Source organism: Acomys russatus, chromosome 20 (assembly GCF_903995435.1).
Source record: "Acomys russatus chromosome 20, mAcoRus1.1, whole genome shotgun sequence".
Lineage (NCBI taxonomy): Eukaryota > Metazoa > Chordata > Mammalia > Rodentia > Muridae > Acomys > Acomys russatus.
Genome location: NC_067156.1, coordinates 10,204,194 through 10,230,298, shown reverse-complemented (window position 1 = coordinate 10,230,298; position 26,105 = coordinate 10,204,194). Strand labels below are relative to the sequence as shown.

Here is a 26,105-nt window from a genome sequence, read left to right as displayed (position 1 = left end):
GGGCCACGCGCATCCTCCGGGGTCTGTGCGGGGGCGGCGGCGCCTCTCCCTCCGGCCCCGCGGCGGGAATGCGGCTGCGGTGGCCGGCTGGGCAGCGGGCGGCGGCAGCAAGCGGAGCCCCGGCGCGCTCGCCGCTGGCCGGGACGCCGCCCTGGCCTGCGCTCAGCTCCCGAGGCCGCCGCTGCGCTCCGGGGCCCGGCGCGGAATGAGGTGCAGGCCGCGCACCGGTGAGCGCCCCGCTCCGCAGCCCCCAGGCTCCCCGCGGCCGCCGGCTCCTCGCGTGCCCCAGCGCCCACGCTAGAGCCCCGCACTGGCAGCACTCGCCGCAGAGCAGGCCCGCAGAGCGCACGCGACCGGCCGGGGGTCTCGATCGCGGGGACTCGCCTCTTGGACACCGCCCGGGGTGCGGGGACTCCAGCACACTGCAGCCCGCGGGCCACGCTCCGCGTCGCAGCGCTCTTCCCAGCCTGGCCCGTGGCTTTGGCCTCCACGGTGCCTGGTGCCCTTCGGCATCCCTCCACGTTTTCCCGCATCCTCCCTCCATCCTTTCCGCTGCCCCACCGCCTTCCATTCATTGCATCCGTTTCCCCTTCCCTGTTCAGATCTCCTCCCCAGAGCCTCCAAGGCCGAATCCCCGCTACCCTCTTAGGGTTCTCTGTACATTCATGGAAGTTTAGGGCCTGTACCGTGGCCCTGAGTCCGGCCCGAGAGCGCAGCCGGTACTGCTGGCAGGGCAGAGGAAGATGTCTGCTCTCAAGCGTATGATGCGGGTCTCCAATCGCTCCCTGATCGCCTTCATCTTCTTCTTCTCCCTCTCCACGTCCTGTCTCTACTTCATCTATGTGGCTCCAGGCATCGGTAAGCACATGGACACACCCTCACTTCCTATGGTCAGAAGAAAGATAACTGGGGTGTTGAAGGGTTTGGAGGCTGAACCAAAGGATCTGATTTGATTTACCATGTCAAAACTGCCAAAGAAATTACCTGGCCACATTAGCTTGGTTTAAAAAAAAAAAAAAAAAAAACCAAAAAACGTTTAGAAGAACTTAAAAGGTCGAATTCTGGGGATGTAGGGAAAAGAGGTAGGGTGGGATGCCTCATGTCACTTTCTTAAGTAATCATGACAACTTTATCCGTCGGATAAGGTCAGTGTTTAATTGTAGTTTTATTTAGACATCTTTATTTTCACATAAAATTACAGGTTGTGAAAATAAGGTGGGGAAACGGTCAGTAGAAACCGAGGAAGGTCAAGAGTGTATGTATGCTGGTGTTGTAGGGTCAAAGGACATGTGCTTGAGTCCTTTTAGGGGCTGGGTTGTTGAAACACAGCTCTGTGTAGCTGCTTGGGTCTTGTCAAAGCTAGCTAATGCTTAACCTGTTAGGATGCCTGCTTAGACAAAACAATGATTAAAATAATTACGCAAGGGAATTTGTGGGCTTAAATGGATAACTTTCTGTTGCTTACTGTTGGCTTTTGGTCCCAAATACACTTTGGTGTGATCTTGACTTCTTTTTTGAAATAACCCAAATTCCTCATTTCTCCTGCTGTTGACAAGGGCTCCACATGGCCTTGTTTTAGTTAGTGAAAAATTCTATAAATTTATATGGCTGTTAAGACACATCCTATTCTCTAAACTTGGCTGAGTTTTCTTGTCATTGGGTATTTAATGCTGAGTGACTTGCTAACAGTGCATATTCTGTAATTTCTTATTACAAATTCAGTTGTCTTGTTTTGAGTCAGTGTTTCTCCCTGGGTTATCCAAAAATGCCATGCCTTTCAGAGAGGAAAAACACCTGCAGAATTTTGAGGCAAAATTCTTAACTCTGCAGGGGTGTGTGTGTGTGTGTGTGTGTGTGTGTGTGTGTGTGTGTGTGTGTTTTAGACACTGGTAATGAATTACATGGGAGAGACTGTAGCCTTATCCAGACTGTTTGATTTCTCGTGAAAAAAAAAATACTATGTGATTTTTAAAATTGGATTTAATTAAGAAGTATACTTTTAGATGAGGATGTGCAGAAAGACCTTGGTGTATCAATGCCAACTAGAAGTTTAGGGTAACATTTGAAGGAGTATGGATATTTTTAACAATTTGGTTCTTGTTTGTTTGTTTGTTCATTTCAAGACAGGGTTTCTCTGTGTATAACAGGCCTGGCTATCCTAGACTTGCTTTGTAGACCAGGCTGACCTCAAACTCACAGAGATCCACCTGCCTCTGCCTCCCGAGTGCTGGGATTAAAGGTGTGTGCCACGAAGCCAGGCAACAATTTGGTTCTTCAATGTGGGTTTTTCTTTAGACAAATAAGAACAATAACAACATAAAAAAACCCAAAAAAACAAAAACCAAAAACTACAGTCTCTTGAAACTTTTGATACTTATGACAGCAACTCACATTTTAGCCTGAATCATGAATTGGGCAAATTTTTCATATAGCTGGGATGTAGACTGTAAGAATGATTTTTATTGGCCCTATGTTAGATGTTGAATCTCTTTCTATTAGGTAATCTTTATTAATTCTAAAACACCAGCTATTTTGTAGAGGTTGAAAGTATGTTACTATGTTTTCTATCATTTAGTAGATTGGGTATTATTTAGGACAATTAGGAAATGGTTTTAAACAAAAAAATTCTTTCTTGCATTTTAGACATTGTTTAAATCATTAATTCTATAGAAACTTCTTACTTTTTCATGTAACTCCTTAAAAGTTGGTCCTCTTTGGAGAATATTATTTTACCAGATATTTAACTGTGAGAGATTTGGCACAGGAATGTTCTAAACTATCCTTATTAGGTTGTGTGTGCACAGATGTGATGGTTCGTGTGTGAAGGTCAGAGTGCAACTGTGGTCTCTCCTTTTACCATGTGTGTTCTGGAGATCAAGTGCACACTGTCACGCACACCCAGCCGTACCTGTTTAACCATCATGCTGGTCCCTGACAAGATTTCTTTTAGAGTGGATCACTTTATGTAGCCCCCGATGGCTTGGAACTCTTGATGAAGATATGAATGCTGTGATTAAAGGCATACACTACCATACCCAGCAAGCGGTTTTTTGAATTTACAATTTCTTTACTTCCTTTTAGCATTCTCTTTTTTCTTTCTTGTTTTCTTCAGTGATGCTGGGGGTGGATGGTACTCAGGACCTTGTGTGTGCTAAGAAAGAACTGTGTTAACTGAGTTAAATCCTGGGTCCCATTTCTTCATATGTTGGGTAAAATCCTAAAAAGTCAAGCAAAGGCAGCCCAAATCTTAGCTTTCACTAGCGCTCATATACTGTTTGTAGATTGTTAAAATTCAGGTGATATGAAAGCTTGGTACATTTTTCTTATTAGGAATGTAACCAAGATAACAACAATAATAACAATATTTTTTAAATTTTATGTGTATGAGTATTTGTCTGCATGTGTGTCTATCCACTGTTTGCATGCAGAAGCCAAAAGAGACTATTGAACGCCATGAAGCTGAAGTTACTGATAGCTGTTACTGGTCATGTGGGTCCTGGGAATTAAACCCCAGTCTTCTGGAAGAGCAACCAGTGCTCCTAAAGGCTGAACCTTCTCTTCAGCCCCCCTACTCCCCAACACAGGGTTTCTCTGTGCAGCCCTGGCTATTTTAGAGGTCATGCTGTAGACCAGGCTGGCCTATATAGAGATCCACCTGCTTCTGCCTCCCAAGGGCTGGCATGAAAGGCGCGCGCCACCACCCTGTGGCCCGAGCTCCTCTTTCCATTGGTTTCTAAATTGTTTCATTGGCTTCACCACATTGCAAGTCTGTTCCATTAAGTCCTTATGAACCACATCATTATCAATTTGCTTGCTAGATGTCACTGTGTTTCTCTACCTTTTGGGTCCAGACATGGTTGATCAAGTGCGTTCGTTCCTGCATATGGGTGTTGCCTTATTTAGTTTACTCTTCTTGGGCCTTTTTACCTGTGCCAGTCTCCTCCTGCCTCTCTTCCTTCTGAGCTGACAGGTCACACACTGTAGACAGCCAATCTGGGTAGTTGTCTGCTCTCTTCGATGCTGCTCTGCATTCTCTGGGCTGTTTAGGACTTAGTCTACAGTGAGTTCAGTAGAATTCAAAGCTCATTATTTTAAGAATAAGTTGAAACATTTCCCCTGATATGTCATTTGGGGACCAAGTGATAGTGTCTTTTTACGTTAGGAACTTTAGTGCTGAGGGGAACTGGGTTGTAGGTACGTCTCTTGGAGCCATTGCACAGGAAGTCTGTGGAGTACTTTTCTCTAGCCTTCCAGCAGAGGCAGGAGCCAGGCATTTTGTTTTGTGCCTGCCAAGAGGTGAGCGTGGTTTCCTTCGGAGACCTTGAGCTGGATGTATTGAGAACAAACTTCCATCTCTTAAGAAACCATTTCCAATATAACTCCACAGGCAACGCAATCCTGTTGTCTCAGAGGAGCAATTGCTTTGACTGGAGCACCCAAGAGAAGCTAGACAATGAAGTCTGGAAGACTTGAAAGAGGATGACAATGCAGTTGACAACACAGTTGTCATCCGTGGATGTGAATCATTGTGTACGATAGAGAGAGTGAGGGCTGGTTGTAGGTTCCTAAGATGGATAGAATTAGGATTTGCTAGTTATTCGCTGTTGGCAAAATAAGCCAATTCAAACCAAATTAAGGTTCATTGGGGGCAGCTCTCAGGAGGGTTCACTGATCTCACAGGAGGTTGACAGGGAAGGCACCATGCAGATGGGGAGAGAGAAAAGTGGGGTGTGTGTGAGGGGGGATGTGTGGTTGGTGGTGGAGGGAGGGAGTCAGAGAGGAGGGTGGTGGGAGAGAGAGAGGGGACAGAAGTGTCTGGATTATCCAGTGAAGAGCCTATGGGGGAAAAGAAGCCCAGCCAACGGGATTGAAAAGTTCAGATAGGGACTGGGGGATGCTGGGAGAACCTGGAGGCCAGGTCTGCTTTGGTATGTTAGTAAGCACCTCAGCCAACTTGTCCTGGGTCCGAATCCCAACAGCTTCTAGAAAATGTCAGTACTGTAGTTGCATATGGTGCTTCCTGAGGGTGTGGAGAGGCAGATTGCAACAAGTATTTAGAGCTCTGCATACTGCCCTGTGGACTGCGCGGGGTCACTACAGTTCACAGCAGAATGAGCCTGGTCTGGCCCACACAGCTTTATCTAAATGATAAGAAAGAAATAGTCGTGCCTGCCACCAGTAGGACGCTATCTCAGGGAGACTGCATAACTTCCTTGGGAGTAGGGAGTTTACTGTCCTTTTGACACACCCAAGTCCCTGACCTTTTTTCCTGGAGAGGCTCTCTTGAGTCTTTGGCGGGGTGGACTCTGGTTGGGCCACTCTGTCTGAAATCCTGGGGGGCCTCTTGGTTACCTGGGCCTCCAGGGGATTGTTTGTGGCCTGTTGGAAATGTGGAATGGGTGGTGAAGAATGTATAAGAAGATAAACATAGCCGGACGGTGGTGGCGCACGCCTTTAATCCCAGCACTTGGGAGGCAGAGGCAGGCGGATCACTGTGAGTTCGAGGCCAGCCTGGTTTACAAAGTGAGTCTAGGATGGCCAAGGCTACACAGAGAAACCCTGTCTCGAAAAACCAAAAAAAAAAAAAAAAAAAAAAAAAGAAGAAGAAGAAGATAAACGTGTTTGTGGGACCTCGGGTCTTTCTTTGCTTAAAGCCTAGCCTCAAAGTCTTCCTTTGGTTTGCTCTGGGCTACCTCAGCAGCCAGCGACTTGCCTAGTGGCGTTCATGCCTTGCCTTCCTTTGGGGGCCTTTTGCGACGATTTAACCCACTTTGTCTTGCAAAGGTCCTTTTTTTTTTTTTTTTTTTTCCCCCCTCTCAAGTTCCCTGTTCTTCTCTGGGGCCTTTCCTGCCGCTCTTTTGATTGGGTATTGGTCACATTTCGCCTCTGGGCCTCTGTTGCTGTTGAGTGCTATTTTTGTTCTGCGAGTAGCCGGAGCTTTGCAAAGGGAAATGAGACAGCCTTTTGTTTTGGAGTAATCCTAGCTTGAAGGATGGGAAATGTAGGGCAGCCCTAGAGACAAGGAGCCCAGGTAAGCTACTGAAGTGCTTCCAGCAGAAGGAGATCGGATCCAGGTCAGCGCGAAGGATGAATGAGAGCAGCGGGGGAGCAAAGGGGACGTGGCTCCCTAAGATGCTCCGATTCTAACTTAGACCCCAGGTGCCCAGTCACAGGGGATGTCCAGGTGCTGGGATTGGGGTAGTAGAGATGGCTTTAGGGTACAGGAATTGCGAATATCCAGGAAGAATTTGTCAGTGGATAGTTAGTGAAAATAAGGGCTTGGAGCCCTGGTGTCTCCATCATGTAAGAGAATTGCATTGGGCTCTCCCTTCCTCATCACAGCGGAGGAGCCAGGTCACTTCTGCAAGTGCTTTTCACTCACCAAGTTGGTGAGTGCATGCCCTGCTAGGGATTGCACGAGGCTGCCAAGAAGGTTCAAGTGTGGTTTGCTGTTAGCTCCAGAGGGTCTGCTACCCTGTCAGTCCTGGCCTGATAGACAGGAGTCAGGGAAAGGTTTCCCATTTGGACCCAAGTTGGGGATACTGTGATAGACTGTTGTTTGGGGTAAGATCTTTGCAAAGGTTTAGTGGACTGGAGAGAGATGGCTCAGAGGTTAAGAGCACTGGCTGCTCTTGCAGAGGTCCTGAGTTCAATTCCCAGCAATGGTGGCTCACATGGTGGCCACATGGTGGCTCACAACCATCTACACGGGGATCTGATGCCCTCTTCTGGCATGCAGGTATACAGGCAGACAGAGCACTGGATACATAATAATAAATAAATCTTTAAAAAAAAAAAAAACCCACACAAAATTTGTTTGCTAGGTGGTGGTGACACACTTGGGAGGCAGAGGCAAGCAGATCGCTGTGAGTTCGAGGCCAGCCTGGTCTACAAAGTGACTCCAGGGTAGTCAAGGCTACACAGAGAAACCCTGTCTCAAAACAAAACAAAACAAAAACAAAAACAAAAAAACAAAAAAGAAAAGAAAAGAAAAGAAAGAAAGCTGGCATGGACGTAACAGAGAGAGCAGCATTGCAGGGGCTTTGGGAGAGTTCAGGCCAGGGGACAAGAGTGGAAATCCCTTCTTATAACTCAGAGGGAGGGAGTGGTTTCACACAGGCACGTGGCGGTCACTCTGGAATACTCCAGCTGGCAGAAGAGATGGTCAGGGGGTCTTGCATTGCCAGCCAGGAAGCCATGCACTGCTGTAAGATGTGAGGGAGAAGGGGGGACACATCTAGTTGAGGTGTACCTACTCTGGAGGGCGGAATGTGCCTTCACTACTAGCCTTCTGGTTGACAGCAACTTCCTTGAGGAAGTGGGACTGGCATCTGTCACTGTCTTGGAACTTGCACACCTGGGGTGTCTATTAAGGTGCGCTTGGTAGGAGGTAGGCTTTTCCCTTTATGAAGCTACTACAAGTTGGTGTGGCCCGAACAACAGTCTGGGTTTTTCTGACAGTATATAGTACATCCCTTGCTCACGCACACATAGCCCAGCTCTGAAGGATGGCCTCCCGCTGTGGGATGGCCACTCCCGAGTAGGATTTGTAATTCTGCCCTTTGTGTCAGTGAAAACTAATGTACATCATATGACCTGGTAGGAAACTAGATAATTTATTGATTCATAGAAACTGGGCACAGCCAAGTGCTCTTTCCTACCTTGTGTGGTGGCGAGTGAACTTGAGTGCCAGTAGATCTCCAGAGCAGGGTAAGCAGGTGATGTGCGTGTCCTACCGCCATGTTGTTCATTTCTGCCTTTAGTATTTATTGAAGATAGAAACAGCCATGTCTGTGAACAGTTGGAAAAGAGAAATTCTAGCCTGGGTTGGTAATTGCCTCTGCATGATAGCTACTGCAGCAGTATTCAGAATTGCTGTGAACAGGATGCTTCCAAGTTGTAGAAACACGGTGTCAGCTTTTGAAGCCACCCGACCCATATTGAATGTAGTCTGTTTTTGTTTGTTTTTCGAGATAGGGTTTCTCTGTGTCACCCTGGCTGTCCTGGGACTCGCTCAGTAGACCAGGCTGGCCTCGAATTCACAGCTCTCTGTCCGCCTCTGCCTCTGCTGGGATTACAAGCGTGTGCCACCATGCCCGTTGAATGTAGTCTTTTTTTTTTTTTTTTAAGATACGGTTTCTAGTCCAGCCTGGCTTTAATTCTCTATGTAGACAAGGATGGCTTTGAACTTCTGGCCCCACCTTTTGAGTGCTGGGACTTCCAGCCCCACCTCCTAAGTGCTGGGACTTCAGCTGTGGCTTTTGTTTCAGCTAAGGACTTTGTGCATGGTAAGCAAACACTGTCAACTACACTACATCTCTATCCTAAGGTGCACTGTTGGTTTTTTGTTTGTTCGTTTTTGGTTTTTTCAAGACAGGCTTTCCTCGCTGTAGCCTTGGCTGTCCTAGACTTCCTTTGTAGACCAGGCTAGCCTCGAACTCACAGAGGATCCACCTGCCTCTGCCTCTAGAGCGCTGGGATTAAAGGTGTGCGCCCCCACGCCCAGCAAGGTGCACTGTTGTAATAACCCATTTCCTACATTTTATCTCTGAAGAGCTTGGTTCTGACCATTTCGAAAACATAATTCGACCCATGTAAACGGGCCCCATGGCTTTGCCGTCCTTGGGCCTCCTGTTTTGGTGGTTCCTGGTGGGGCTGCTGCTGTAGTCGGCAAGGTCCGGTGTTTCCGTCTCTGTGCAAGGGTGTGGAACCGTGAGAGCCTGGAGCAGAGATGCAGTGATGCCCAAGAGGCCTCAGGGACAAAATCCCAAAAGTGGCCCACAGGCCAATCGGATAGTCAGCCACCCCGGAGAGACTTTTTGCCTCTTTCTGGTGACTCTAGACTGGGTCAAGTTGCCAGTTAATGCTGCCTAAGGCGACCACAAACTTCAGGTTTAACGTTAAGGTGTAGCTTCATCAGCATATTGCCGCATCACGATGGCTGAAATAACTCCTGTGCTAACTCCTGTATGAACTAAGTGTTTCTGCAGTGGCTCAGATCAAACGCTGCCAAACTGCTGTGACCAAAAAGCAAATAAGCCCACATGAGTCTAACCATAAAACAACAAATCAAACTGACCACACCACGGACACATATACCACACTGAGCGGCAAGTGGAGGAAGAGTGCCCTTTCCAAAGGCGTGCTCATGCGCATGCGCACTGCAGCAGCTCGACCCATCTTCTTCCTTCCTGGATTGACTTCATCTTCACATCCAATCGCACTGTCACATGGTCTTTGTCCTATGCTCTTTGTTACTGTTCTGGCAAAAGAGGTTTTAACTATTAAGTCATTATATTGGGCAGGAATTTGAAAAAAAAAATCTGAGGGGTGAGGAAGAGGTAAAGGCCGGCAAACTGTGATGTCAGACCTTAGGGGCAAAAGGCAGGTTGGTCCACGGCAGCTAAGAGAAAGCCCCAGAAGCTGTATACTGGGAACACACTGGTCAGCAGGCCCTTCCCTTAGCTCCTTTAAAGTGGCTTTCAAATATGAATGTGTTTAAGCCTTATTTAAGATGGTCTGCTTTAATGAGTCCAAGAATATCTCCAGATATACTTTTTTCCCCCGTCTTTCATACTCTTTATTTAGACAGGGTCTTCTTACCCTGTAGCCTTGGCTTTTCTGGAACTCCCTCCGTCGGTTAGGTCAGCCTTGCACTCAAAGAGATCCCCCTGCCTCTGCCTCCCTAGTGTTGGGATTAAAGGTGCAGCCACAATGCCAGACCTTACATGCTTTTATTACCTTGTGTTTGTTGTACATGAAAATGGGTCCCTTTGTAGCAGTTGTATTTTACATACGTTTCTGTACTTTGATTGCATCACCTTCCTGGAGCCCTTCCCACTGAAGGTTCCCTTCTACCCACATCTGTCAGTGGAGCTGCTGCTTGCAGCGCCCCTTTGTTTTATACACACCCCCTTGTAATTCCGTAACTAGGTAGCTATGCTTCTGACATGCCTAGGCGGCGGTGATGAATTTAAACACTGGCTAGGTTTACTTGTGCTGTGTGGAGTGGAGGCTGACCTTGGACTTCTAAGGCCCCTGCCCTGTCTCCTGTGTGCTGGGGTTATGGATGTGCACTATCTAGTTGGTTTCTGCAGTGTTGGGGTGCAAGCTCAAGGCCTGGCAATTGAGCTGCATTTCCTACCCTTCAGCTTACCTTTCTGAATTGATCATCTGATGCCATTTGATCTTTCACAGAACTAATACGAGTTGCTGGAAACCTAACTAGCCTGTTTTAAGATAGAAGTGGCTGAGCCCAGTGGGACTTTTAGTCCCAGCACTTGAGAGGCAGAGATGGGCGGATCTCTGTGAGTTTTATGCCACCCTGATCTACAGAGTGAGTTTCAGGACAGCCAGGGATACATAGAGAAACCTTGTCTTAAAAAACAAACAACCAAACCAAACCAAACCAACCAAACAAACCCAAACCCAACCCAACCAAACCAAACAAAAAAGCCCACAAGATAGAAGTGGCTGACCATTGTGGTGAATAATTTCTTTCATCCAGAGAAGTGGATGGTGAGTTAAAAGAGTGATGTCAAACTGGGCATTGTGGCATACAGCTTTAATCCCAGCACTCTTGAGGCAGAGGCAGAGGCCGGTGAATCTCTGTGAGTTCAGGGCCACCCTGGTATACAAAACAAGTCCAGGACAACAGTCAGGCCTATTACACAGAGAAACCCTGTCTTGAGGAAAAAAAGAGAGAGAAAGAGAGTGTGTCATATTTTCATTTAAAGGTTAGCAGTGACTGGGAAATTTGATCATAAATTGATCCTAAGTATGTTATTTATTATATTTAATTATTAGAAACATGCAATTCATTAACAAATTAATAAAAGTCCTAAAAGCAGATAGCATTACAGTTTTCCCAATAGGCATAATTTTTTTGTTTTTTGTTTTTTCCACAGGCTTTTTAATTTGTGTTATACATCTTTAGAAAAAGAATCCCAGCATTTTCCCTCCTGTATGTTTTTGTCTTGCTTCTTCATGGTCCATGATGCCAGCTGAGGTTGTCAGTACAATGAAGCCAAGCTGACGGAACAGAAACAGACTGTTCTGCCATTTTTCTAGGTCCTTAAGTTGCACATCAAATCTAGGGCTGATCACGCCACACTTGTTCAGCCTGCCTGTGAGGTTCACAACAATTTTCCCAGCTCTGTGGTCATCAATAATCTCAAATTCACCAATGTAGCCTTGCTTCATCATCACAGTTAGGAAGTGGACAATGACTTTGGAGCACGACCTGATGAGGACCTCGTGCTTGCCTCTTTCTTCTCGGGGTTGTTGATGCTCCACTCATGTGCACCATGGTGATGGCGCACCATGGTGATCTTTCAAGACAGGGTTTCTCTGTGTAGCCTTGGCTGTCCTGGACTCCTTTTGTAGACCAGGCTGCCCTTGAACTCACATTGATCCACCTGCCTCTGCCTCCCGAGTGCCAGGATTAAGGCATGCGTCACTACACCCGCCCGGGGCCTTAAGACAGCATCTCTTAAACTAGAGGGAAAAGGAAAGACAGAGGACAGACAAAAGTGCACCTTCCAGTTTGACTCACCGGCAGGAGGAGGAATCGGAGCAACAGGCTGAAGAGACAGTACTGCGAAGTGCCTTGCTTCCTGCTCAAAAGCATCCTTTGCAGTTGAAAGTTGTTAAAGTTCATTTTCGCACCAGTGTCTTCTTCTCTGCTTCTCGTTTTTAGAGTTACTCTCTTGTGAATATGTTGAAATTCTAAAGTTTTAATTATTAGAAACCAAATGTTTGGAGACAGGAGACATAATGTACGCCATGCTTGCTCTGCCTTTCTGTTTAATACAGTTTCTACGTGGGCAGAGCTTTGGTTGCGTTCACGTGGATCTGGTGGGTACTGAGAACACTGACTCTGGGACGCTTCTCAGGCGAGTTTACTTGTGCCTTTGCCCTTTAGTCTGTAACGTCATTGAACTTCCTGATTAGATTTGGCAAGTCTGTTCCTTCACCAGACTTCTTCTCCATCTTCCCTCTCTTCTTCCTGGTTTCACCGCCACATTAGCTCTGTGAGGGACTCCATAACACTATCCTTGTATTCCAGGTAACTAGCGCCATGAGTTAGTTAACAAGTGCAGGACCTGTCCTTTGGTAGTGTTTTCACGACAGTAGGTTGGTTCCGAGTGTACTCTTTGAAATATGTTACCTTCAAACAAGGATGGGACCATGACTGGCAAGTTGTCTTTCTTTGAGGTCTTAATTCCTTCCTTCCTTCTTTTGGATTTATTTTTAAACTAAATGCAATTTAGTTACATTAATTTTCAGGCAAGGTCTCTCTATAGAACAGATTGGCCTTAAACTAACTCACAGAGATCCCCCCAGTCTCTACCTCACGACTGCTGGGATTAAAGGAAACCCCACTGTGTCCAATTTATTTTATTTTTAATTATGTGTCTGTGTGTGTGCACGTGCATCTGAGTGTGCATTTGCCTGGAGAACAGAGGCATCCGTCAGCTCTGGAGTTATAGGCTTTATAGGCTGTTGTAGGCCATCCAACATGGGTGATTGGGCTTGAAGTCTGTTCTTTTTTTTTTTTTTTTTAAGTCTGTTCTTGATTGCTGAACCAGAGTCTCATGTAGCCCCAGTTGGCCTTGACAGTACTAAGCTAAAGAAGACTTGAACTTCTGATCCTTCTGCCTCTGCCTCCTGTGTAGGCTCTGTTTTTTTTTTTTTTTTTTAAGATTTATTTATTTATAACATATACAACTTTTTGCCTACATGCACACCTACACACCAGAAGAGGAACACCAGATCTCATTATAGATGGTCATGAGCCACCATATGGTTGCTGGGAATTGAACTCAGGACCTCTGGAAGAGCAGGCAGTGCTCTTAACCGCTGAGCCATCTCTCCAGCCCTTGTTTTGTTTTTCAAGACAGGGTTTCACTGTGTAGCTTTGGCTGTCCTGGACTCACTTTGTAGACCAGGCTGGCCTCGGACTCACAGAGATCCACCTGCCTCTGCCTCCTAAGTGCTGGGATTACAGGTGTGCCTGGCTTAGGCTCTGGTTTTATGTGGTGCTGGGTATGAGACCTTTGTGCATGTTAGGCCAGTGAACCTCACAGTGAACCCCGAAGCCCAGGATTTACACAGCCCTTCAGTCTCCTGCAGTTTTTGGTGACTAGTAGAAAATACCTTCTGGGTAGACTTATCTCTGCTAGTTTTAATATGAGGCTGTTGGAAGAGTCAGTTTTGTCTAAAAATAAAAGCTATGAGAGTTGTAACACATGCTCTCCAAGCATAATTAGAGCTGTTGATGGCAACATGGAAGTTTTAGGCATGTTGTGAAGGCACTCCCGTTAATCTTTAGTGTCTATGTCAGCAAAGCGTGTTGAGTGGGATTACAAATGCTGTGTTCTGCTATTGCTTATCACTTGACGAAGCAGAACACTAAGCACAGCTCTTCCTCTCTCAGTGTGTCAGTCCATGACTAACTTGGAAGATGGAGTTGACACTACAGGCTAATGGTTTTCATAGTAGATTGCCTCGAGGCCACGCCTAAATCGCACCTTTGTGCTATAACACTCTATAATATTTTGGCCCAGTGGGAGTTGTTTATCAGCCTGGCACAATACCAACATTTAATCCTTCCTCTTAGGCAGCGGTTCTCAACTTCCTAATGCTATGACCCTTTGATTCAGTTTCTCATTTGTCCTGCCTGATGCTGCCGTGCCACCTCCAGTAGAGTCCGAGTGACAATGCTGTTCCGTGGACCAGAGATAAACACCCCAAAAGGGAGAGTCTCCTGGAAAAGGCCATGTGTTCTTTCCCTTGGGGTGTTGATAGCGACCTGCTTCCTGGCATTCCTTCTTATTCGCTCTATTATTCTTCTCACTCGTAGTCAAGGCAACAACAAGGTGACCAGGGATATGGTACCAGGAGGTGAATTGGACAAAGCGCCAGCCTAGGAACCGCAGGATGAGACACCTCCTCCAAATGCGCCTGATTTGTTATTAGTCATCCTGAAAGTTCTTAAGAATAATAAAACAATGGAGAACTTTTGCAATGAATTACAGCAAAAGGAGGTGGTTGAAAATACCCTCAATTAAATGAAGGGTCTTTACCAAAGGCAGAGTCCATTCGAGGAAAAGGTGACTTGGACAAGAGTGAAAGTAAAAGCAGAATTTTAATTCCTACAATACAAAACTCCATATGGCATGACATATGTATGGGAGGGCAGTCTCTGGTGTCCCCCTAGATATAGAGGACCCTATAGATTGGCTGCTACACCTCATCCACCTCTCCACTATACAGGAGTGTGTGAGGGAGGAGATGGATGGGTAGTCATCAATGGGAAAAGGGTGTCAGACATTGACTAACAGCAAAAAGTTAATCTTACTGAGGACTGTCTCCCGTCCCTGGCTCTACCTGAGAATGTAATATTTGCCTAAGTTAATGACTTAGAAACAATGATGTTATTACTATGTATTTTGTACCATATAATCTATATGCCTGATTGCTTCACTGACCCCCTTGAATCTATTCCGTGGAAAATGTAACCACAACACACTCCCTGTTTCAAAATGTGTATAATAATCTAGACTGCTTGCCTATAAAATACACTCAGGTTCAAACTGCCTCTGTGTTTGTCTCTGTTTGTCACCACCGAATCCTTGCCCACCACGTCTTTGAGGACCCTCATCCCAGAGACCCCCATACCCTACTGGGGTGGTCCGTGGCATGACCCCCAACCACAAAATGATTTTCATTGCTCCTTCATAACTGTAATTTTGCTACTGCTATGAATCATAGTATAAATATCTGATGGTCTTAGCTGCTCCTTGTGTGAAAGGGTCCTTTGACCCCCCAAAAGCCAACCACAGGCTGAGAACCACTGCAAAGTATGAATCATGGCTCATGTGTGACGTGACCTTTCCCGGTGTTACTATGATGATCAGTAAATGTTTTTCTTTTGTGAACGTGGATGAAAATTTTTTCAGAGGTTTGTTGATCAAGGGACCGAACGTGGAAAGAAGATAAATACACAGTGCCCGAAACAGATATTTAGAAGGTGATTGTAGTTTGTAGAAACTCTGAGGTGCCTGGTTCAGGAGGTAACATCAGCTACGTGGCGTGAGATGCTGTCTATTGCGTGTTGTTAGGCGATGTGGGAGGCAGCTTCCTGCTATTTTGTGTTTCCTCTGGCTTCTGACATTAATTGCAGCCTGGCTTATGGTGTTACTTTCTTCACAATTGTTTTTATTTATGTGAGCGTGCGAGTGCATGCATGTGTGTGTGTGTGTGTGGGAGGATATGGATGTGAGTGTCTGTGAGTGCATGGCTGTGCATGGAGGTCAGAGAGTAAACACTCCAGAACTTTTTTTTGTCTTGAATATTTCTCTTTTTCCTTACTTGGCCCCCTGTGTCTCTGCTGCATTGCTTCTAAATTGCTGTCCCTCACGCCCTTCACTTCTATACTTGAATATGAATTTTCTTTCTTTCTTTTTTTATTTTTTTATTTTTCAAGACAGGGTCTCTTTGTGTAGCCTTGGCTGTCCTGGACTCACTTTGTAGACCAGGCTGGCCTCAAACTCACAGCGAACCGCCTGCCTTTGCCTCCTGAGTGCTGGGATTAAAGGCGTTCACCACCACGCTTGGCAAATATGAGTTTTCAAATCTACTTCTAAGTTACCTCTAGGTTTCTTTCTTTCTTTTTTCTCCTCTTTTTGATCTCAGTGAAGAAAGCTCCCTCCATCTCAGTAACTGTATTAATTTCCTAAATCTACACACCTTCCAACATGCATGGTTTAAAATAACAGGGATTATCTCTCCCCAAGGCTTGATGCCTGAAATGAAGGCCTCGGCAGGATGCTTCCTGAGGTTGCAGGTACCTGTTGGCTTCCTGGTCTGGCCCCACAAGAGTTTCTGCCTCTGTCTTTGTGCCTGCTGTGTGTGTACACACACATCACACCTCCTTTCCCTTTCTCTTACAAGAGCAACTGCCACTGGATAATCCAAACGATGGAGATGACAGGTCTCTCTTCATTGCAAGGCTTTGGTGAATTCTGGAGTCAGTCAGCTCCTCTGTGCCTTGCTTCCCCATCCTCTACAGACCATGGCTACCCAGGCTCCCAAGGCCCGCTGCTCTTCTGCATCTTTGTTCACGGTCCATCCCACCTGAGCCACCTCAATGCTCTTTTTTCTGTTTCAGCCATCTGGGCAGGCAGGCGGGCCTTGGGAGCTGTCCAGCTGTCTTCCATTGCTACTGCGCTCTCCTCCTGTGAATCGTTTGTGCTCCCTCCCTCCTCAGAGCCTCTGCTCAGCCCTGCCAAGGCAGAAATGCCCCTCCCTCCTTGCTTTTCATTCTCTGAGTGCTGCCAATGGTTCTGCTGGCCTCTTCCTCTTGGGCCACAGGCACGCTCAGACCCTTTCCTTCTGAGGAATCTTCTCACCTTGCTGGCTTCCCACTGTCCCTTTAGTGAAATGCACTGCCCACTGACCCATTGACTTTTTTTTTTTTTTTTTAATTTCCACTTACAAGACACTGCTCTTTCAAAGATTGGAAGGGACCACCTGCTAACATTCTCAGGAGGTGGAGAGGCGTGACAGTGACTGTTCCATCACTTGCAATAAAGATGTGGTTTTCTCAATGCCCCACCTCAATTGCAATCTCTGTAAATGGGAATAATATTAGTACCCATGGAGTTGCTTGAAAGGATTGATTAAGATGACATACACCTAGGGATGCCTGGCAAAGCACACGTTGTATGTCATGTGTTAGGTATTTTCTCTTAAATTATCTTTATCTATCTATCTATCTATCTATCTATATATTTTTTTTAAGACCTACTTCTATTTAGGTGCCCACAGAGGCCAGAGATGGTGTCAGATTCCCTGGAGTTGGAGTTACAAGGCATTGAAAGCCATCAAACATGGGTGAGGGGAACTGAACCCTAGTGATGTGTAAGAACAGCAAGTGCTCCTAACCGCTGAACCATCTCTCCAGCCCTCAAGCTCTCACTGTTTTTTTTTTTTTTTTCTCTGTAACCTTTGTAGCATTTAACCTAGTTAACTTCTTTTGAGTCTGTAGATTTTTCTGAGGTTAATTAATTTTGGGGCCACTTAGCCTTAGGGCTCTGTGTGTCGTCTGTATACATGGGCCTCGTCACCTTCTTATATCCGTTGTACGTCATTTTTATGGTAACTCACTAGTCTAGTTCCAGCTTGTGCTGTTACTTGCTTCTGTCCTAGTTGTGTTTTCTCTTAGCTGCAATCTCACCATTATAACTGCTGCCAGGTTGCCTACCCACCAGGTCCTTTTGGAAGCATCTGTTCCCTTGATCCTTAGCAGCAAGGTATGTTTCAGCAGTCAGGAAGCTGGGTATCAGTGCTGGAGATCTCCCTGTCCAGTGACACTTCTATGTCCCTGTACATGTTGCAACCCTCACCATCAATATTCAACACTTCTAGTGAGCCAAGGTAGATGTGGGAAAGAAGGATGGTCTACACAGGCTCCTTACAAATCCCTTCTCCCTCACCGTCCTCCCCCCTCCCCCTTCCCCTCTGCCCTCCCTCTCCTCCCTCCTCCCCTTCTGCCCTCCCTCTCCCCCTCCCCCTCTGCCCTCCCTCTCCTCCCTCCTCCCCCTCTGCCCTCCCCCCTCCTCCTCCTCGTCGTCGTCGTCTTCTTCTTCTTCTTCTTTTCTTCTTCTTCGTGGTGAAGGAAGTGGGTTCATGAAGTTCCTGTCACAAGCATTTGGGAGGAATGTCTGGCTGCCTTCGTAAATTGTTGCCTCTTGAAGTTTTTCTCTTTTCCTTTCCTTTCCCCAAGGTGTTTTTAATGGTGTTTTTCTTCCTCCTGAAAGGATAACTGGCAAACAAGTTGCATTTATGTCTCATTATGTAGAGGAAAGTAGAAAATGAGCTAATTAAAGAACACACAGCATGGTTTAAAATTAAGCACTGGCATCTTTTATTTTAGTATATGTCTGAGTTGTCTCAAGACACAGGGCAAAGCTGAGAAAGATTTCCTTATTTATTTATAGTTTTATAGTTTTGTAGTTGAATTATAGTTTCTTGAAAATTGGAATGAAAATTTTAGACAAGGTTTTTTTTTTTTTTTTTTTTAAGTCTTACCGGAGAGGGATTGCATTTTATATTAGTGATAAGTAGCCAGGATTTAACTGGATGTGGGTCAGAGTGGCTGTATGATATTGGAGATTTTGTCCTGGTGTCTTATTTAGTGTGACTTGATGACTCAGCACTGTGTCTCTCCTTGTTCGCTGCTCAGAGTTTAAACACCTCTTCATTCCCAAATGGGTTCTCATCTTTAGGGACCAACCCCAGGAGGGCCATTCACCTGAGGAATGTAATCATAGCCCTAATGATTTAAAACAAGCTAATAGATTTCTTCCCACTGTTGAGCATAGGCCCCAGCATTTCCTTATGTCTGTTTCTCCATCCATGCAATGGATATGAAATGCATTCCTTTGGTTAAAAAAATTCATCTAAGTCATGGCAATCTATTTTTTTTTTCTAAACAGTTTTGTTACCAGTAACTGAAAGTATGTGGTTTTTAAAGATTATGTTGCTAAGATCCAGGATAATCCCCTTGCACTCTTAGCACCCATACAAGTGTAAAAATGTAGTACAATCTTGCGGTGTTTCTAACTGTACATGATAAATGCAAGTCTAAACAAGTTAAGTTTAATTATGGGACCACTTTCTAGAAGGTGTGAAGACATTTTAGTGTGTGTGTGTGTGTGTGTGTGTGTGTGTGTGTGTATGCACATGCCAGTGTGCATGTGGAGGTCAGAGGACAGCTTGCAAGAATCAGTTTTCTTTTCCCACTATGTGGGTGTATTTATCCTCTGAGCCATCTCATAGCCCTAGACATACATTAAAAATGTATGATTACAGTAAAGCTTATGTGAAACCCAGATTTACGTTTATCTCCTCTTTGTGCATTGAATCTTCTGATCCGTTATCCATTGCACCACTGGCCCAGTGCTCTCTTTGTGCTTTGAAAGTGGAAGAAAAAAGTTAATGTAGTGTGGGAATTGAACCCGGGGCTTCCTGCATGCCAGGAAAGTACGCTCCCAATGGACACGTCCCAGCCTGGGCATTCATTTGTGAGAGTGTTATTTCGGTAGAGTGACAGCTTGTCATCATGTGGACAGATGTGTGGACTGAGTCCTGCTGGTGCTTGACTATACTGTGAGAACCAGCCTCTTGTCTGAATGAGGTCCTGTTGCTTTTTGATGGAACTGCTTAAGGGACATCTAGTGCGATCATACCTCTTTAAAACCACAGAATTGGGGTACTGTAGGCTGTCCCAAGTTGGGTCCCCAAAGAGTATCTACTGACTTAGTTCCCTACCTGCTCGAGTATAACACCTGAGTCAGTGCGTTATGAAACCTGTCAACTTACGGTTTCTTCAGTTGTTAGAAATTAGGGGCTTTTGAAACACCACAAAGAATTAAAGCAACCAACCTTAAATTGTACATTGATGGTTGATTTTCATACTTTGTGTTTCAAAGGTGTTATAGTACTTTAAGTAGCTAATTCATAGAAATGATCTAAGAAGCTATCAATTCTAAGTTACTACTCCTTTCAGACATGTTGAGGCTTTGTGGGGCTCCAGAAGGGTGACCCCACCCTGGTGTTATGGTGATCTGTAGACTCCACCCTGGTGTTATGGTGATCTGTAGACTCCACCCTAGTGTTATGGTGATGTACAGACTCCATCCTGGTGTTATGGTGATGTGCAGACTCCATCCTGGTGTTATGGTTATGTGCAGACTCCATCCTGGTCTTATGGTGATGTGCAGACTCCATCCTGGTGTTATGGTTATGTGCAGACTCCATCCTGGTCTTATGGTGATCTGTAGACTCCATCCTGGTGTTATGGTGATCTGTAGACTCCACCCTAGTGTTATGGTGATGTGCAGACTCCATCCTGGTGTTATGGTGATGTGCAGACTCCATCCTGGTGTTATGGTGATGTACAGACTCCATCCTGGTGTTATGGTGATGTGCAGACTCCATCCTGGTGTTATGGTGATGTGCAGACTCCATCCTGGTGTTATGGTGATGTGCAGACTCCATCCTGGTGTTATGGTGATGTGTAGACTCCATCCTGGTGTTATAGTGATGTGCAGACTCCATCCTGGTGTTATGGTGATCTGTAGACTCCATCCTGGTGTTATGGTTATGTGCAGACTCCATCCTGGTGTTATGGTGATCTGTAGACTCCATCCTGGTGTTATAGTGATGTGCAGACTCCATCCTGGTGTTATGGTGATGTGCAGACTCCATCCTGGTTTTATGGTGATGTGCAGACTCCATCCTGGTGTTATGGTGATGTGCAGACTCCATCCTGGTGTTATGGTGATCTGTAGACTCTATCCTGGTGTTATGGTGATCTGTAGAAAGTGAATTTTGAATTACAAGACTGTGTCCCTAAAATAAATAACTTTTTTTTGGTAATGACTGTGTTTATACATTTTGTAGAAATTAAGGAGTTTTATTACAATTTGTGTATTTAGCCTTGTTCTGTTAACTAGATGGATATTGCCACTTAATTTTTTCATTTTTATTTTAAAAACTGCATTTATTTATTTGTGTACATGCATGTGTATGTGTGTGAACACTCAAGTGCTATAGTGTACATGTGGAGGTCAGAAGACAACTTTTGGGAATTGGTTTTCTTCTTTTACTATATGAGTGCCAGGGATCTAATTCAGGTTACTGGGCTTGGTGATGGCAAGCATCTTTACCTACTGAGCCATTTTGTTGGCCCCATTTTAATTTTAAAAAGTCCATTTGTTCTCACACACACACACACACACACACACACACACACACACACACCCCTCTTCTTTTTTGCCAGGAGGTCGGGGGACCAGGGTCCCACCTCCTTACTGGTGATCAGCAGGTTCCAGCATGGTGCAGACTCCTTCAGCTGCTCAGCACTTACACCATGTTCCTAAGTTCTTAAAGTTTTTGATTTTTCCCTTTGGCATGGTAGATAATTGAGTGTCTACTATTACAGTACTTTGCTAAGTCTGTATATTATCTTACTTAGAAAAATCTTAATTGTATCCTGCATGACCTTTTTTCTCTCTTCTGTCTTTTCTTTTATAGCCAACACATACCTCTTTATGGTACAAGCCAGAGGTATCATGCTGAGAGAGAATGTGAAAACCATTGGACACATGATCAGGCTGTATACGAATAAAAACACTACGCTCAATGGGACAGGTAAGACTGTGTCCTCCTTTGTTTACCATTTGAGTTACCAACCAGCAAACAAACCTTTTAAATTCTAGCTCCTTTATCAGGACGTAACTCTCTGTTAAAGAGGAAGCTGCCTTCTAGGAAGTACACCACTAGATGAATAGCATCTCCTAATAAGTGTATTGCTAAGTAGCTGTCTTGTGAGTGTACCTACCAGGAGATTGGCATCCCTTACACAGTGTGTTGCCAGTTGCCCCACTACTCAGTATATAGCTAGATTTACTGTATTCACTTCATTGTTATTCATTATATTGCTTGGTTGGCATGCCCTACTGAGTGTATTCTAGATGGGCAACCCCTACTGAGTGTATTCTAGCTGGACATCCCGTACTGAGTGTATTCTAGATCTCCATCCCCTACTGGTGTATTCTAGATCTCCATCCTCTACTGAGTGTATTCTAGATGGACATTCCCTACTAAGTGCATTCTAGATGGACATTCCCTACTAAGTGCATTCTAGATGGACATCCCCTACTAAGTGTATTCTAGATCTCCATCCCCTACTGAGCGTATTCTAGATCTCCATCCCCTACTGAGTGTATTCTAGATGGGCACCCCCTACTGGTGTATTCTAGATCTCCATCCCCTACTGAGCGTATTCTAGATCTCCATCCCCTACTGAGTGTATTCTAGATGGGCACCCCCTACTGGTGTATTCTAGATCACCATCCCCTACTAAGTTTATTCTAGATGGGCATCTACTGAGTACTACCCTACTGAGTGCTTGCTATATTATTAGGACTGTCATTTAGTTTTGGATGAACTTCTTAATAATTTTATAGCCTTTTAAAAGAAACCAAAGGGTACATTTTTAGGATACTGGAAATTAGTAGCTGCTCTTTCCTGTTTACAGTGTTAACGGAAGGTAGGCTTTCCATTAGACTCACACAAGGCTAACATCAAGTTGACTCAACTGCAGATTTTCTGATGGAAAGTACTTGGTGTCAGTGGCTTTATTTCCCTCTTGTAGAAATAAAGTGCCTCCCAGGGTGCTTCGGGATGTCACATTGACAAGATCAGTGATTGTCCTCTTTAGATCTTTGTTTTTAAATAGTTAAAAAAATATTAAAACTCTTGTGCCATTGTAAACATACTCAGTCCTCATCAACTCTGCCTTTTGTTTTTGTTTTTCAGACAGAGTCTCTCTGTGTTATCTTGGCTGGCCTGGAACTCACAGCAATCCGCCTGCCTCTGTCTTTCATCCCCAAGAGCTGGGATTAAAGGCGTGCACTACCACGCCTGGTGACTCTACTTTCTTCCTCCTTGCTAGAAAGCCTCCATCTCCAGCCATAATGGGATCTCAATCTATGTCAGGCGAGTGGGAGTTTTAGACCTAAAAATTCAAGATGATACTTGCGAAGAATTCATCCTACTCATTTGCCTGATTTATTTACAATTCTCCCAAATCTAAGCACCTTAATCTCGCTTAGACTGAGGGCAGTCTCAGTCACTGGTGGAGACAGTCTTGTTAAAAGTTTAAATGTTCAAGCTGGGCGGTGGTCGCACACTCCTTTAATCCCAGCACTCGGGAGGCAGAGGCAGGCGGATTTCTGTGAGTTCGAGGCCAGCCTGGTCTACAAAGCAAGTCCAGGACAGCCAAGGCTACACAGAGAAACTCTGTCTCAAAAAACAAAAACAAAACAAAACAAACAAACAAAAAGTTTTAAGTGTTCAAAGAGCTTTAGCTATACTAGTTGAAGAATTGATTGTGAGGATATTCGTTGAAAGGTCCATTCAGTTGCAGTGTAAAGTATGTTTAAGTTACTGTATCTGTCTGTGTGAATACTGAGAATTTCACATATCTTTTCCCCCTCTGGGATATGAAAAGTTTTGTGCGTGGGTGTCGAGCTTGGCTGAGAACAATGGTGACTTGAGCAAGAAAACGAGGAAATTCTTTCTTCCTTTCTCCGAGCTGTAGTCTTAGTAAAGAGGGAACGACTGGTGTGTACTTTGACAAGAGTTGTGTCCTTTTGTGACCTCTTAGAGTCTTCCGTAGGATTCCCTTGCTGATGGAATATGTCTGTGTGAAGTCTTGCAAGCTGGTGACATGTGGCTGCTGTGGAGGATTCTAAACCCAAACCACAGCAGGCGTCTCTTTCTCTTTCTTTTTGTCCCCACCTGTTCCAGACCTAATTACTTGGCAGCCGCAGAGTGCTGGGACTGAAAGTTTGAGCCGTGCTTGCCCATGTTCTGAGTGAAGCTGGGGTCCTGTCACGAAAGGTGACGGGAATAGAGTCTGTTGGCAGCTCGGTGGCTCCGCCGGGCTCATCTAGGCAGGGTTTACTGAGCAGTTAGTGTAAATCCTGCATGGGTAGACATGAGGGATACAGTGCTGGGAAATGAGAAGCCAGCCTTCCAGGCTTCCGGGAGGCAGGAGACCTGATTACTAAAATGCATCTGATTATTTCCGCAAAGACTTAGATATAACTTGCCAGAATTTGAGAGAGAGAGAGAAAGAGAGAGACAGAGAGAGAGAGAGACAGAGAGAGACAGAGAGACAGAGAGAGACTAGTAAAATGTATAAAGCAGTGAGAGTGAGAACTACAGGAGAACGGATTGATACACTTACAATTGGACATGAGAAGTCAATGGATTGTGATGTGCGTGAGAACATTCAGTTCCAGAAGGTTGTCAGTGCTGTCTGACTTTCAGCACCATCGAGTGCAAGCAGACTTATAACACTTTTGTGTAGAAATCCTAAGTCCAAGCCTGGTGTGGTGACTCACGCCTTTAATCCCAACACTGCCAGCCTGGTCTACAAAGTGAGTCTAGGGCAGCCGAGACTATACAAAGAAACCCTGTCTTGAAAAACCAAAAGAAGAAGAAGAGGAAGAGGAAGAGGATGAAGAAGAAGGAGGAGGAGGAGGAGGAGAAGGAGAAGAAAAAAAAGAAAAGAAAATCTTAAGTCCTTAGAAGCAAATGATGCCTTTATGAGTAGCCTGTGGAATTGAGAAAATCAGGTGTAGTTATTGAAGGTGGCTGTAATAGGTGATCTGGGCTGTGCAGGGCAGATGGTAGGTTTGTTAGAATGCACCTGGTGCTTGTGCTTGTCCGTGTTTGACGGGCACTTTAGAGTGAGACCATCGAGTATGTAGTGACAAGCAGATAGAGCTCTGATGGACTTCCCACGGCATCTTCTAGGGTGCTTTTCTAGTGGAGCTCTTGAGAGGTGTCCTTTGGTCCTCTTCTTTTCTCTGTTTTCTCCATTTGAAAGTGGTGTTGGGACCTGCCTAGCATGTGTCCTTTGGAGTCTTCCATTTCTCTGGGTGTGGTTCTGGGAGGCAGGAGGCAGGCAGGCTGCCTGGAGATCCTTTTGTTTCCATCCGTTCATTAGATGAAATCATGTCTGCCTTTCACAGAAGCTGCGGTGAATCCAGCGTGTGTTTGTCACACTTTGGAAACTGTTTGGGGCTTTGAAAGTAGTGGTTGTGCTGTGGACGGTGCTCACTCACCACCTTCAGAGGAATAATGATTGTGTGGGTTTGTGAAGTATTGTTTCCAGAAGCTTAAGTCACTTGGGCTGTTTTTATCAGTCACGGCGTGTTTATTTGCAGTACGTTCCTTGGAAGCCTCAGGTGATTTATGCTAGAAGTTAAAGACAATTTGACTTCGGTTAAAAGTGGTCTGCAGAGCTGGCCGTGGTGGTGCACTCCTTTAATCCCAGTACTCGGGAGACAGAGACAGGTGGATCACTGTGAGTTTGAGGCCAGCCTGGTCTACAAAAGTGAGTCCAGGACAGCCAAGGCTACATAGAGAAACCCTGTCTCGGGAAAAAAAAAAAAGTGATGTTCAGGTTAGTGGCTCCAGGCGTGGATAGGCTAGGCTGAAGGGGCACCAGGTGAAGGGCTTGGGCAGCGTGGAAGCATTTCTGCCTGTCTCTTAGTGACTTGTGCCCTTTGTGGTCATTTCTAGCGATATGGGCGAAGACGGCACACATTTAGCTCCGATACTTGGTACTGAAGCAATTAACCAGCATTGTATGCCTTCCAGGCACTTAAAAATTATTGTTTGATTTTATTAAATCTGGTGAAAGTGATGGTTGTGTTCTTTTATGAAATATGTAATCAGTCTAGGCCTAGATTATCCATTCTAGCCTTCCTTGTTGTTCGTCCTCAGACTCTTTCTAGGGAGTGATGGTTAAATTTGTTTTATAGAAATAACCAGAGAGCTTGGAATTAATTTAAGGGAGTTAGATGTACGTCTGACGAATCATTGAATGGAAAGAGGAGAGGCCCAGGTATTAGTGACAGAAATTAATCAAGTGTGTAGAGCAAGAAAATACTCTGATTTAAGTTGATCCATAACACTGAATCATTACTTGGTTATAGAGAGCACTTGCTGCTCTTGTACAGGACCCCAGATCAGTTCTCAACACCTATATAGGGTAGCTCACAACCTCCTGAAACTACTGCTCCAGGGCTTGTAATACTCTCTTCTGGCCTCTGCAGGTACCCATATTCATAATCTCTCTCTCTGTCTGAGATCTGCTTGCCTATCCCTCCCAAGTGTTGGGATCAAAGGTGTCACCACCTCCTGGCAAGAATATTTATTTATTTATTTATTTATTTATTTATTTATTTATTTATTTATTTATTTATTTATTTATTTTGACACAGTGTTTCTCTCCATAGCCTTGGCTGTCCTGGAACTCACTCTGTAGACCGAGCTGGCCTCGAACTCACAGAGATCCATCTGCCTCTGCCTCCCCGAGTGCTGGGATTAAAGGCTTGCACCACCATGTGCAGACTCTTAATTTATGTTTAGAGTACCAATTCCTCCCACCAACAGAGCAGAATTCCTTATGAAAGCAGAAATTGTATTAAAAGTATTTGATATTTTTACATTTG

General features: G+C 45.2%; 1 protein-coding gene across 1 annotated transcript in view; it reads left to right on the top strand.

Moving 5' to 3' along the window:
- The first annotated feature begins 234 nt into the window (after positions 1–234).
- The window catches only part of B4galt6 (beta-1,4-galactosyltransferase 6), a 64,660-nt gene continuing 38,789 nt past the window's right edge, over positions 235–26,105 (top strand). The window contains exons 1-2 of the mRNA XM_051163158.1: positions 235–858; positions 21,106–21,222. Coding sequence (XP_051019115.1) covers positions 744–858; positions 21,106–21,222 — 232 coding nt within the window. The 5' untranslated portion in view covers positions 235–743. The remainder of the gene's footprint in view (positions 859–21,105; positions 21,223–26,105) is intronic.